The following is a 13063-nucleotide window of genomic DNA, read 5'->3' on the forward strand; positions in this document are numbered from 1 at the left end:
TAACATCAAAACTCCACATTTTTTACCAGTGATTGAAAGAATAAAATAAAATAAAACAATGGCTGAAAAAACCAAAGAAGCGCATGCGCCTGAAGTAGAACCCGAATCACTCGAAGAAGAGGAATATGAAGTGGAAGCCATAGTAAATCATAGATGTATTAAATCGAAAAAGAAGGTACACGCTATTACACACTTTTAAGAGCATAAAACGAAAAGAAGAAAGAAGAATGAAGAAAGAGAAGAAACAGGAAACAATACTCAGAAATATTTTAGGGAAAGGGTGGAAAGGTTTTACAATACTTCATCAAATGGAAAAATTACGTTGATGCAGATAACACATGGGAAGACATTGACAACGTGTAAGTTAAGACGTTATTGCATCTCAAGCCAGATTGACGCGCAATCGCAAAAAAAAAGAAAAGAAAATTAAATGAAGTTTACATACTTAAAGGTCTGCGCCTGAATTGGTTGAAGAGTATTGGAAAGAGCGTGGGGGGGAAGAAGCATTGAATGCATGGAAGAAAACGATCGCAAGCAACAAGCCGCAACAAAATGCAACTTCTACAAGAAAAAGAACCACTGTCCCCGAAGTCAATCCTGCTCAGCCCAGCAGCAGCAGCAGCACACCAGACCATTCACAGAAGCAATCGGAAAAAATTTCTGCTCCTAGCCTTTCTTCTGGTAGCTCGGATGCTGATAAAAATAAAGGAGGTGTTCAATCTCATTCTTCCGGAGAGTCTAAAAAGACATCATCGAATACAACTATTGAAAAGAAGGAGAAAGGACATAAAAATTCGCCTAAAAATTCAGAACCATCAACTGTTAGGCCTACAGTACCTTCTACAAGCGTGCCCATAGAGAAATCCTTGAAACGTATCCTGGAAGAAACCACTCGAGCACATGCCAAAAAAGCTCGTATTGATAAAGAGGCAAAAGCGATGAAGTCATTGAAAGGGAAAGAACGGGATGACATGGAAATTGATGACGATACACTTGACATGATAAACACCACAAGCAAAGAAACTCCTTTGCCAGAATCTACCGAATTTCAGAAAAAGAAAGCAAAGCTCATGTCTGTTCCCGGAAAGTTGACCCAAAAGAAGCTTCCCTTCTCAACAAGCACACCTAGGGCGTCAACTTCCGTGTCTCCTCCAAAGGAATCGAGCAAAGATGCAACAGCTTCCTCGACTGAGGCGATCGACACTTCTAAAGTTCCTCAAAAGCCAACTGATATCTATAATATGAAAGCGTTCAAAGAAAGCTCACCCCCACGCAAATTGACACAGCCAAAGAGAGTTCCTATGGTTATATCAGCTACCAGTGAGGAAACATTTTTTCGTAAAGAAGAGTCGATTGATCGCATGAGCGTATCTAGTAAAGATTCAAAAGATAATACAGGTAATAAGCCAGAAAATATAAGACCTCTAATCAAAATTACGGGTTCTTTGATTATTCTTGTCACTATTGTCCCTATTATTACTATTAGCCTCTAAAGAAATTATCGATATAGATATACACGAATCAGCCAAGAAAACTACAGCTCCTTCGGTATCAGGATCGCCAATCATGGAAGATAAGGAAAAAAGCCCCCAGGATAAATCTCGTAGACTATCAGAAACTACTTTTACGTCTGTTTCTAGTGAGGCTATTAAAGTTTCGACCAAGACACTGTCTTCTACGGACAAAATTTCGGATAAAGGCAAACAACCTGCTCAGGGCCAACACAGTCAGCAAACCAGCAGCAGATTCGAAGGTTGGCTTATTTTGGGTGAGGAGAGTTCACCTCTAAAAAACATTGATACAAAAAAGGGCACCCAGAGTCTCGATAAAGTCGACAAAGGCAATAGAGATGAAGAAGATGCCAAGAGCGAGGAGGAGGCAGAGGAAGAAGAAGAGAAGGGAAAGGACGAGGACGAGGGCGATAATATTGACAAAAATCATAAGAGTGATGATGATAATGATTATGATAATAATAATAATAATAACAATAATAATAATAATGGTGGAAATCACGCCATTGAAAAGTATGATTCTGACCGCAATATTGATAAAGACGATGCAGCTCATAACATCGATGGGGAGAATACTGATCATAATGTCAATAAGGATAACACGACTCGTGAAATCAATGAGAAAAGTGTGGACCACAGTATTGATGAAGATTGTATGATAATTGATGTGGAAGGCTGTACTACTGATGAAGTTGATGAGATTGAGGAAGAAGATGAAGAGGACGAGCTGCTCTCCATATTGACTTCAGACAACGAAGATATGTTTGAAGCCGAAAACAATCTATCAAGTACGACATTAGAATCAATGATCTTAGATGGAGCAAAGAAAACTATGAATGATGGTATAAGCAAAGACAAGGAAGACCACCAAGACGAAATCGAAGCCGAGATCGAAGCAGAAATTGAAGACGAGATTGAAGACGAGATTGAAGATGAGCTTGAAGACGAACTTGAAGACGAACTTAAAGACGAAATCGAAGACGAAGATGTCGAACTTGAAGACGAAGAGGTCGAAATCGAAGGCAAAGAAATCGAAGTTGAAGGAGAAATCAAAGAAGAAGAGGAGGACGAGGACGAAGAAGATGAAGAAGAAGAGATTGATGAAATTGATGACTCCGATGTGGAAATGGAAGATGTTGCTGAGACTATTTCTACTGTTGAAACTATTGGAAAGATTCCTTTGAGGCCACTTGCAAAAAGCCAATTGACAGATGATGATATCGTTTTTGACACCGATTTTCCCAAAGACGCTGATATTGATTGGGATAAGGCTGTTAGTATGGTAAAATTTGTTGTGGAAAAACCTGAGGAAGAAGATAAAGAAGCCAAAGAAAAAGAAGAGAAAAAAGCACAATTAAACGAAAAAATGAAGACAAATGAGAACCGATATGCTATTGTAGAATGGTAAGATTCAGAAATGATTCAATAGAAGAAAAACAAGGTAGTTTTCATTATTATTAATGTTATTATTATCTTTTAGGAAGGACAAGATATTGTCTATGCATCCTCTCAGTGTTCTCTATCAAAAGTGCCCTCGTCATGTAAGTACCAAAGCTATAACAAAATTACACGGTTAAACTAACACATGCATACCATTTGGACTTTTAACCCACTAGCTTCATAATTACTATGACAAGCTGCTCCATCTTATTCGCGCAGATGGTGATACAAACTAGCCAGGGATATAATTATTAGTCTTTTTCTTATTTGCTTGTCTTTTTTTTTATTAATATATATATATATATATACTTAACAAAGTAATAAAATCAAAATCAAAATCAAAATGGATTTCCCAAAGTTATTTGATGTGAAAGGAAAGGTAAACAGATCAGAAGGCGTGGTTTATCTCTACTATATTATTCAATTGATTCCTATTATCACATAAAGGTTGTATTGGTAACTGGCGGCTCCCGTGGCATAGGGCTGATGATTGCTACAGTAAGTTGTAAACATCATTGCAACAACATTGAACATCATTAGGGTTTTGTTCAAAGCGGAGCCAACGTTTACATCACAAGTCGATCAGCTCATGTCTGCACAAAAGTAATATTATGTTTTTTTTCTTATGCTTCATTCCTCTTGTAATCTCAATTAGTCTAAACAAACTAACATTTTATTTAGGTGGCCAAGGAGCTTAACACTCTTGGGCCAGGAAGATGTTTTTCTATTCCAGCAAATCTTCAAGATCTCGAGGAAGTTAAGAGACTTGTAAAAGAGCTAGAGAAACGTGAAAAACGTAAATCCTTGCATTTTTTTATGCAAAAAAAAGTATAAAATATATCAAAACTAATAGCCTATGATTTGTATATATATCAACAACATAGATTTGGATGTACTAGTAAACAACGCAGGTGCTACCTGGGGCGAGACCATTGAAGATTATCCGGATTCGGCTTTTGAGAAAGTAATTAACCTTAATTTAAAGCGGGTATTTTCTCTCACTCAGGCGTAAGTAAAAAGACAAGAAGTATTAGCTTTGATTGAAACATACAATTTACAAAGACTTTTCCTTTTTTTAAAAATAAATAAATAAATAAAGTTGTCTTCCACTGTTGAAGGCCAATGCTGTTCCCTCTCGTCCTTCTTCGGTGATCAATATCGGCTCTATTGATGGTTTGAAAGTATGGATCATATAAAATTTTGAAAAACACAATATAGTACTATATTGTTAAATGCTGTAATTTATATATTTCTAGGTTCCTACCCAAGAAACCTACGCTTACTCGGCTTCTAAAGCTGGTCTTCATCATCTTACAAGTCATATGGCTGTTAAGTTGGGTCCCGATTCGATCACTGTGAATGCTATTGCTCCCGGCGCTTTCCCTTCAAAAATGATGCAGGCAACATTGGACGCATTCAGTGATATAATAATCGCATCAATCCCAGTAGGTCGACTTGGTTCGCCTGAGGATATTGCAGGTACTTGTATTTACCTATCCTCTCGTGCTGGTCAGTATACTACAGGGGCAATTATAAAGGTAATGAAGATCGGGAGAAATTGTAATTATTGTTTTTGGGGACTTTGTTTTATTAAATACATGTTCTTATTATTGTTATCAGGTTGATGGAGGTGTAGTTGTAGGAGGAAAGCTTTAATTGACCTTAAAATAACAATAATAATAATAATATTACTATTATAAATGAGATCCCATTTGTTTCAAATGTAGTTATTATCTCTTGCTTTCATACATTGCTGTTAGAAATTGTTTTTTTTTTATAGTAATATTATTATTAAAGGCTAAGATTATACTGAGATTGGCTATAGACTCTTGTTGTTTGCAGACTATAACTCTGTGGGATCTAGTTTGATATCACTATGGCTCATATATGCTTGTATAGGGGGGGAGGCTGATGGTGTGGTTGGTTATAATCAATTTATGCATAATCGGGATATTTTTGGCGGCGTTGAATATTTGTTTCGTATTGTAGTGTTTTGATTTATTCTATAAGAAAAAGGTTATAAATAAAGTCAATTGAAATTATTTGTGGGATTTCATACCCCACAAGTCTCTATCATTATTATTATTATAAAGGGGTATTTATGTAGACTGGTTCACTATTATGAACTGTTTCTAGTATAAAGATGTCCTATAGAGACTCAGTCCGACTTCTTCGTATCCAATAAGCGCAGATCAAAGCTTCTTTTTTTTTTATTGCATCCAAAATAAAATAAAATTATGCAAAGGCAATCAGATCCTTTTTCTCAGATTGGTCAAGAAGTAGAAAAAGAGATGTCACATATTTATATCCCCCAAGGCTTTTTCCTCCCCCTTGCCCTGAAGATAATTAATGTCAAGTTAAATGAGCTATTGGGACCCTAAGCTCTTTTGTGTATAATATTTTAATCCGAAATCTAAATACAACTAACACCAATATTTGTTTCTATTTTCTGTATTGAAAACGTTGTATTCCATTAATAGTTAGGAAGTTTTAGTGACTTGACTTGAGGACTTGGTTTAAATAAAGCATTATTCTTGTTATTCTTTTAGAAGCAAAATTCATTGTTCTATTTTATTTAAAAAAAAAAAGAGTTTATAGAACTATTCTTTACATGAACTTTTTTTAAATCACCAATAAGTATTATAGCGCAATATGCTAATATCGAATAGAAACCATTTGTTCTGTGCTCATCGACAATGCAGAATGACACTACGCTGTTTTGTTTTGTGTATCTCTGGACTAACATTCGTTTGATAATAAAGATCTCTTGAAAGTCTCGAACTAAATTCATACAATTAAACAGCGTGTCTTGTCTAATGGTACCTCAAAGATTTGTAGAAAGATTCAGAGATATTCGTACTATTAAAACTCAAAGTAATACTTTGTCTTGGAATTTATTATAAGCCCACAATTTAATACACATTAATTATACTGATAACAATAAACCCTTGTATACCTACTATGCGAGAATTAGCCAACATCTAGTAGTAAGCCTGTGTGTATCAGGTAAGATATTGCTATGTATCAATTTTCTAAATATATTTTAAAATGACATTTGATATTACATTTTTTTTTCATTTATTTTAGACCAAGAATTATAATCGCATTGTCTGTTCGAAAGGAGTAAAATAATAGAAGTTCTTTACATTCTAAATTTTGGTACACTCTTAATAACCCAAGTCCGTAAACTAATGCAGCTCTCAGCTTTCATGCTGTAGGATGCTTTTGTCCATCTTCTCCAGATTTCTGCTGGTCTCCAATTAAAGCCAGATCGATCCTTCCAAAGAAACCATGGAATGAAACTTCATTTTTTTAAAAGAAAAAAGATAATGCAATTTGATACAATACAATACTACAATATTCTACCAGGCTGCTGTCTACAACACAAGAAACAAAGTTTCAGAAAAGTAAAATTAAATATCTAGAACACAGGACTGGGAAATTTTTAATAGATATATAAAGACCTCGATATTCCTACCAGCTTCAAGTTTCATAATTTTCTTTTAACCAAGAATTATATATATATATTCATATACATATACATCTATCTATATATATATAACACGAATCAAGCTTTCTCTATTCAAATTTCTTATTTGCAAAACTGAAAGCCGAGATTTTACACACCACCCCTAAAGCCAAAATTCTACTCTTGAAAATACAAGAGTTTATCGATCCAAGTAAGTTCCACGTAGATTATTATATCTATAGATCTCTATGACATTCTCCTTAACTGACAAAAACTCCCCCTTTTTTTCTCTACTTTCTTTACATAGTAGGATCTTCATTGGAACCTCCATGAAATTTAGTATAATAGTACCAGTAGCACTTGTTCTAGCAAGTACAGCCGCTTCTTTCCCAGTAGATGAATCATGTAAAAAGTACCACAAATGTAAGCATTGCATTACATCAAATTACATTACATTACATTACAATTTACGGTATGCTTAAAAAATATCAACAATCATTATTTTATTGTTTAGCCTCCAGCGGTGAAAATTGTGACGATGTTGCTAAGCACTACGGTGTCAGTGTGAGCAGCCTGCGAGATTGGAACAAAGACTTATCCAAAGACAAAGACGATGAATGTCACGGCTGGCAAGAAGGAAAGTCTTATTGCGTAGAAGGCCCTCGCCGTATTAATTGGTGGCATCAAAAGCGTGATAATCCCCCTACAGACACTTCAAATTCTCCAGGAGACACTTCAGATCCACCTACCTCTGATAAACCTGGCGAGACGCCCGAAGATCCAGAGAATGAATTTGATCCCACAGACTTTGAGGCTTCAAGAAACTATGATCCTTACTATCCCTATGATCCTTGGAGACCACCATACGGACATGGTAATGGACATTACAAGAGAGAAGATGCACCCGTAGACTCTCCTCCAGGCGAAGACTCCGACCCCATTGAGCCTCCTAAGAATAGACCGTATGTTCGTAGAGATGATTCTGAAGCCTCTGATTACGGTGATAAGCATCCACACGAACCATGGAGATCACATTTTGGAAAACACAGACATGATAAGAGAACACCGCAACCACCTTGGTACCCTCCTCCTCCTCCTTCTCCACCATGGTATAGTCCTCCAATATACGGACCTCCTAGATACGAGCCTCCCAGATATCCTTTCGATCCTAGGTATCCTTACAGACCTTTTGACTCGGAAGAGAATGGTGGAGATAAAGCAAAGGAAGCTGGGACTGTAGCTGGTGATGACCTCAAGGGTTCCTCTAAGCTTGCCCAACCTCCTGGTTTTGGAAACCACAGAGGACCATATGATTATCCATGGGAGCCACCTCGAAGAGGCAATGACAGAGATCGTGACAGAGATCGTGACAGAAAGAACAACAACAATAACAACAATAACGATCACAACAGGGACCGTGACAGTAACAGAGACAATAATCGTGGCAATTGATAACCGTTCACGACCCAATTAAAAGTCTTTGAAACAAACCAAAAATAAATCAATAAATAAAATATCAATATTATCGTTTTGAAATAACAAATAAAAATAAGATTTACTAAAGAAAACAAGAATTGTTCTATTCTACCTTTCTGACTTTCATTTGTAATTTTGTAATTCTGTAATTCTGTAATTCTGTTACCTTTTACATCTTAACTTTGAATCTGACTTTTTGACTTTTTGATTTTTTGACTTTTGCTTTATATATATATTCTTATGTATATATTCACACCGTCTGTCGCTGTAATATTTTATTTTGTAATGGTGGTAAAAATGAGAATGTTCTTTTCTTGTGTTCAGGAAAAGTATTTTGCTTCTAATGAGTTTGGAAATAATTGGAGTAATAAAAATAAAAATAAAAAATTATTTTACTCCACTAAAATTCTGTGTTTGTTATTCTGTGAATGAATGAATCTTTTATGGCTTTTTGGTTTGGTTTGGTTTGGTTTGGTTTGGTGGTCAGTGTAAGTGGCACATTGAACGGATATTGAATAGGAAAAAATGATGCCGAAAAAAAAAAGGAAGAAGAAAGATGGATATGATTTACCTCGAGTATATTATTAATTTTTATTTTTAAAATATGGAATGCTTTTAATTAATTAATAAATTAATTATATGTCCTTTTTTTTTTGCTTGAAAAAGGGATCTTCAAAAGGTCAAATAAAAATGATATATATTTTTGATGTAAATATAGTATCAAGCACTAGATTTTATGGAGCCGAGAGTAAGAATAAGAAGAAGAAGAAGGAGATAAATGTTATTTTTACATGTATTGGTGTATGGGTGTGTGTGAATTATTCTTTAAAAGAACTTGCTGGTGTAAAAAGTGAGTGTAACCATGTGTTGTTTAATGCTTCCGTTGATTCTGATGGTAAGGTCATCTAATGGACGTTAATGATGATTTTATATTTATTTATTTATTTATTTATTTATTTGTTCATTCGGTCTTTATGTAATACAAGGGAATTCTATGGTAGGGTTTGACTCCTACTTCTTCTTAGGTTTGTTTTGTTTTCTATTTTACTTCATTTGCACTCTTTGCTGTGCTACTTTCAAATGGAGAATGTAGTATATTTGTGTCTGTAATCTCTTTTTTGTGGGGGAATTATACACAGCCACCTGCACATTCTACTTGTAGTAAAGCTAGAAAAAGTTATTCAATCAAATTAAACAAAGTATGAAAAGAAAAAGATAGATAAAGCAGTATATAGTGTATTTTTAATATTTCTTCCAATTTTACTCCACTCTGCTCTGCTCCACTCGACTGCACCTATTATATAAATATTGTATTACTAAAGAGTTAGAGCACCATAGAAAATATAAAGACTTATTTATAGCAAGAAAAGTAGGCCAAAGCTCTTGAAACGATTTTGGAAATGATACAAAAAAAAAGTCATTCGGAAAAACCAACATTTTAAACACTAAATGTGGGGTTTGCCGATAATTTTCCCTGCCACTAAACTATCGCTGATCTTTTTTTTTATTATCTTTTTTGAAACTAGATGTGTTATATATATATATATATTCACAAAAGAAAGAAAAAAAAGTTCAATATATTTTGTACCATTTATCTACTACTATTTCATATTAAGAAAGTGATTATGTATTTGCGTTTTCTTTACAAAGAGGTTTTGATCATCTTAAATATTCCTTATTTAAATTGTACCCTAAAACACATCTCCAAGGCGCATTTTTGGAAATAAAGCTTTTTCTCAAAATGGTAAAAGTAATAATAACCAAAGAATACTTTTTCTGTACTGTTTATTTAAAGAGAAAAAAAAGAATATTATTATTATTTATTCATAACGATTAATCTCTTTAAAAATGCACCTTGTATTCTCGAATTGTGCGCCTAACAAATGTATTTTACTGTGAATATGAATATGAATATGTATTTGATTCTATTTAGATATTTTGAAAATATATCCACAGCAAAAGAAAGATTTTTAAAAAGATCCCTTTTTTTTTCTTTTCTTGACTGTATTTGAAGATATCTTTGAATAAACTGTGCTTTAAAGGTACATTCAAAATTCACTCTATGATGATAATAATAATAATAATAGATGCTCTTTAAAGGAAATTAAACAATGTTATAAACCTTGTTTGCTAATAAACTTTTATCTGTTTAAGCACACAAAACAAAAGTAATTTTCGTAAACTATTTAGATATGTTATATTAACAAACGAATATGATAAATTTCACTACTGATTTTTATTTATTTATTCGTTTTTAATATTACAGGTCAAATCAAGTCAAATCAAGTCAAGGCAAGGCAAGGCAAGATCAATCAATATAGTCAATTCTCTAATTATTACTTTATTAATTTATTAATTTATTAGCTTATTAACATAAAAATGTCTTGTAAACCACATTGTCTGTCTCTTCTACAAAGTGGTATCCAAGACGAACAAGGTATTCATCAAATAACTTTGTATCCTGAGGAGGAACCTGCACACCCAAGAAGACCTTGCCCATGTCTAAAAAATATATTTAAAATAAATAAATATTTTCTCGATCATCCAATAATTATCCCCAATAATTTACTTACCGTCACCATGGTTACGGTAGTGGAATCTAGATACATTCCATGTAGAGTCCAATCCAACCAAAAACTTCATTAATGCACCAGGTCTCTCAGGGAAAACTATAATGATAATCATAAAAATAAAAAATAAAATTAGACTTTAGGATTCAGGCAGCTTTTTTTTAAAACTTCACGCCGTTGTTACTTACTAAATCTAAAGACACGTTCATTTGCAGGCTGTCCTTGCCCACCAACCATATAACGTGCGTGTGATTTGGCCAATTCGTTGTGGCTAACATCAAATCCTTTCATGCCATTCTTTTCCCAGCCAGCCAACACTTTCTTTACTTCATTATCAAGGTCATGGACCTTGAAACTGATATAGATATGGGCATTTACGGGATCAGAGTATCGATAGGTAAATTCTGTCACAGCACGAGGCTGGACCTCTTCGATCATCTTGATGAAACTGCCTGGTCTTTCAGGGATGATCACATTACAAAATGCTTCGTTGCGCTCACCCAACTCTGCACGATCACTAATAAATCTCAGGCGGTCAAAGTTTACATTTGCACCCGACACAATAACGATGTGTGCGCCCTTGTTCTTTTCTTCAGGGTGTGATTGAAGATATTTCTTTGCACCAGCAAGAGATAGTGCACCAGTAGGTTCACAGATTGCGCGAGTATCTTTTTTTTTTAAAAAAAAATAAAATAAGAAAGACGATTACATGGGCACAAACGTTAGTTATTTGATCAAAAGAATTATATATACCTCTGTGTATGTGTGATTATTATTTTATTTTTATTTTATTTTTACTTGTAACATTACCTTCAAACACATCCTTGATTGCAGCACATATTTCATCAGTTGTTACGATAACCATTTCGTCAATAAGTTCTTGGGCCAGACGAAAGTTTTCTTCGCCGACCATGCGGACAGCTGCACCGTCTGCGAACAAGCCAACCTCGCCCAGCTCCTTGCGCTTTTTGGCATTGAGACTCTGGGTCATTGCATCCGCATCGCTTGCCTCGACACCGATGATCTTGATATGAGGTGCGATGCGCTTGATGTAGCTTCCGATTCCTGCTACCAATCCACCGCCACCAACGCAGATATAGATGGCCGAGATCTTGCTGGCATCCATCTGGCGAAGGATCTCAAGACCAATGGTTCCCTGTCCGGCGATAACATAGGGGTCATCATAAGGTGGGATATTGATCAATCCTTCTTCCTTCATCAGACGAGCGCATTCAACCTTGGCTTCATCAAAGTCGTTTCCGTACAAAACAACTTCTGCTCCCAATCGCTTAACATTTCTCCACTTTATTATTATTATTATTATTATTATTATTATTATAATTATAATAATTAATAAATCTCATCATATTATATCTTCCTTGTTGTTTTTATTATCTTTAATCATTAAACAGTTTCTTACTTTAATGGCAGGTGATGGAAGCGGCATAACAATTTTTGCTTTAATACCTAGGTGCTTGGCTGCCATGGCTACACCTTGCGCGTGATTACCTTTGATTTGATTTGATTTGATTTTTTTTTTTAAAAAAAAAAAAAGTTTTTATTAAATCAAGGTTTTATAATTATAATTTTTGGTTATTGTTATAATGCACGATCATATAATTTATTTTTATTTTTTTATTTTTAAGAATAAGATTATTGATCTCTCGGGTACTATATCCTCCCTCGTCTTCACCCACATACATACGCATTTCTCTCTAATTTCACTCACTCACTCTCACTCTGTGTGTGTGTGTGTGTGTGTGTAAGAATTTGAATTTGAATTTGAATTTACCTGCAGAACATGCAATGACACCAATCTTCTTTTCTTCGTCTGTCAAATGAGCCATTCTGTTGTAGGCACCTCTAATCTTGAATGAAAAGACAGGTTGAAGATCCTCTCGTTTCATGTAGATCTGGGTACCATTCAGTTTGGCATTGAGATTGACAGCTTCTTGTAGGGGAGTTTGTTGGACTATGTCGTAGACTCTGGCTGTCATGATCAAACGAAGATAATCTGGGTGGCTATTGTCTTTGCCGGCTCCCTTTGTTGGCAGTGGGTTTTTTGAAGTGTTTGTGGGAACCATTGATTCTGTGCCGGAAGTATTGACTGGAGACATCTTTTGGTGTTGTGAATAATTAATAAAAGAAGGGACAAATTTGGTATAAGAGATAAGAAGAAGAAAAAGAAGAAACCTATTTGAATGATATGCTTTATATTAATATTGTCAAAACAGGCGGGAATTCAAGTAAACCTGAGTCAGAATGGGTACGAGAATACTGACTGGCTCAACAGAAAAAGATCTTTCTGAGATTGATGAATTGAATTGAATTGAATTGAATTTGTATTGAATTTGTATTGCTGTAAACCATTGTATTCTTTATTGGCTATTTGCACACCTTGGATGAACATTGTACATATTTCCAATTGTATTATCTTTTCGGATGCAACTATGCATATATGTACTTAAGTGTATATATATACTGTCTGTATTATAAACCTTTAAAGGTTGTATATACATAAAATAATCGAATATTAACTAATATTAACTAATATTAACTAATATATGGACATGGTTTATATGTACCATAAAAAGAAA

General features: G+C 34.5%; 4 protein-coding genes across 4 annotated transcripts; 3 read left to right on the forward strand and 1 right to left on the reverse strand.

Annotated features, from left to right (window-relative positions):
• Positions 1-79: 79 nt before the first annotated feature.
• On the forward strand, positions 80-1029 carry PHYBLDRAFT_157338 (hypothetical protein). Its single transcript, XM_018433603.1, has 2 exons — positions 80-359; positions 452-1029. Exon 2 carries the CDS (start codon positions 515-517, stop codon positions 668-670), a length of 156 nt encoding a protein of 51 aa, XP_018297835.1. The 5' UTR covers positions 80-359; positions 452-514; the 3' UTR covers positions 671-1029.
• Positions 1030-3264: 2235 nt separating this feature from the next.
• PHYBLDRAFT_157339 (hypothetical protein) lies at positions 3265-4765 on the forward strand. Its single transcript, XM_018433604.1, has 8 exons — positions 3265-3330; positions 3399-3449; positions 3492-3554; positions 3633-3747; positions 3836-3959; positions 4051-4132; positions 4208-4489; positions 4572-4765. The coding sequence occupies exons 1-8, from the start codon at positions 3295-3297 to the stop codon at positions 4605-4607; spliced, it is 789 nt and encodes a 262-aa protein (XP_018297836.1). The 5' UTR covers positions 3265-3294; the 3' UTR covers positions 4608-4765.
• A 1002-nt stretch (positions 4766-5767) lies between these two features.
• Positions 5768-7872, forward strand: PHYBLDRAFT_58843 (hypothetical protein; the record flags this gene model as incomplete). Its single annotated transcript, XM_018440391.1, has 7 exons — positions 5768-5825; positions 5856-5938; positions 6039-6074; positions 6321-6358; positions 6525-6631; positions 6769-6843; positions 6935-7872. The coding sequence occupies 7 exons, from the start codon at positions 5768-5770 to the stop codon at positions 7870-7872; spliced, it is 1335 nt and encodes a 444-aa protein (XP_018297837.1).
• A 2392-nt stretch (positions 7873-10264) lies between these two features.
• PHYBLDRAFT_154215 (hypothetical protein) lies at positions 10265-12550 on the reverse strand (the record flags this gene model as incomplete). Its single annotated transcript, XM_018433307.1, has 6 exons — positions 10265-10398; positions 10470-10565; positions 10655-11134; positions 11277-11769; positions 11887-11975; positions 12259-12550. The coding sequence occupies 6 exons, from the start codon at positions 12548-12550 to the stop codon at positions 10265-10267; spliced, it is 1584 nt and encodes a 527-aa protein (XP_018297838.1).
• Positions 12551-13063: the final 513 nt, after the last annotated feature.

This window comes from Phycomyces blakesleeanus, assembly GCF_001638985.1.
Source record: "Phycomyces blakesleeanus NRRL 1555(-) unplaced genomic scaffold PHYBLscaffold_2, whole genome shotgun sequence".
NCBI classification, from domain to species: domain Eukaryota; kingdom Fungi; phylum Mucoromycota; class Mucoromycetes; order Mucorales; family Phycomycetaceae; genus Phycomyces; species Phycomyces blakesleeanus.

Excerpts from the sequence above, each read along its gene's own strand:
- PHYBLDRAFT_157338 (XM_018433603.1), top strand. The coding sequence starts at position 515 with ATGGAAGAAAACGATCGCAAGCAACAAGCCGCAACAAAATGCAACTTC.
- PHYBLDRAFT_157339 (XM_018433604.1), top strand. The coding sequence starts at position 3,295 with ATGGATTTCCCAAAGTTATTTGATGTGAAAGGAAAG. Across the intron at positions 3,331-3,398 it reads TATTTGATGTGAAAGGAAAG|GTTGTATTGGTAACTGGCGG; the intron begins GTAAACAGATCA and ends TATCACATAAAG. Across the intron at positions 4,133-4,207 it reads GCTCTATTGATGGTTTGAAA|GTTCCTACCCAAGAAACCTA; the intron begins GTATGGATCATA and ends ATATATTTCTAG.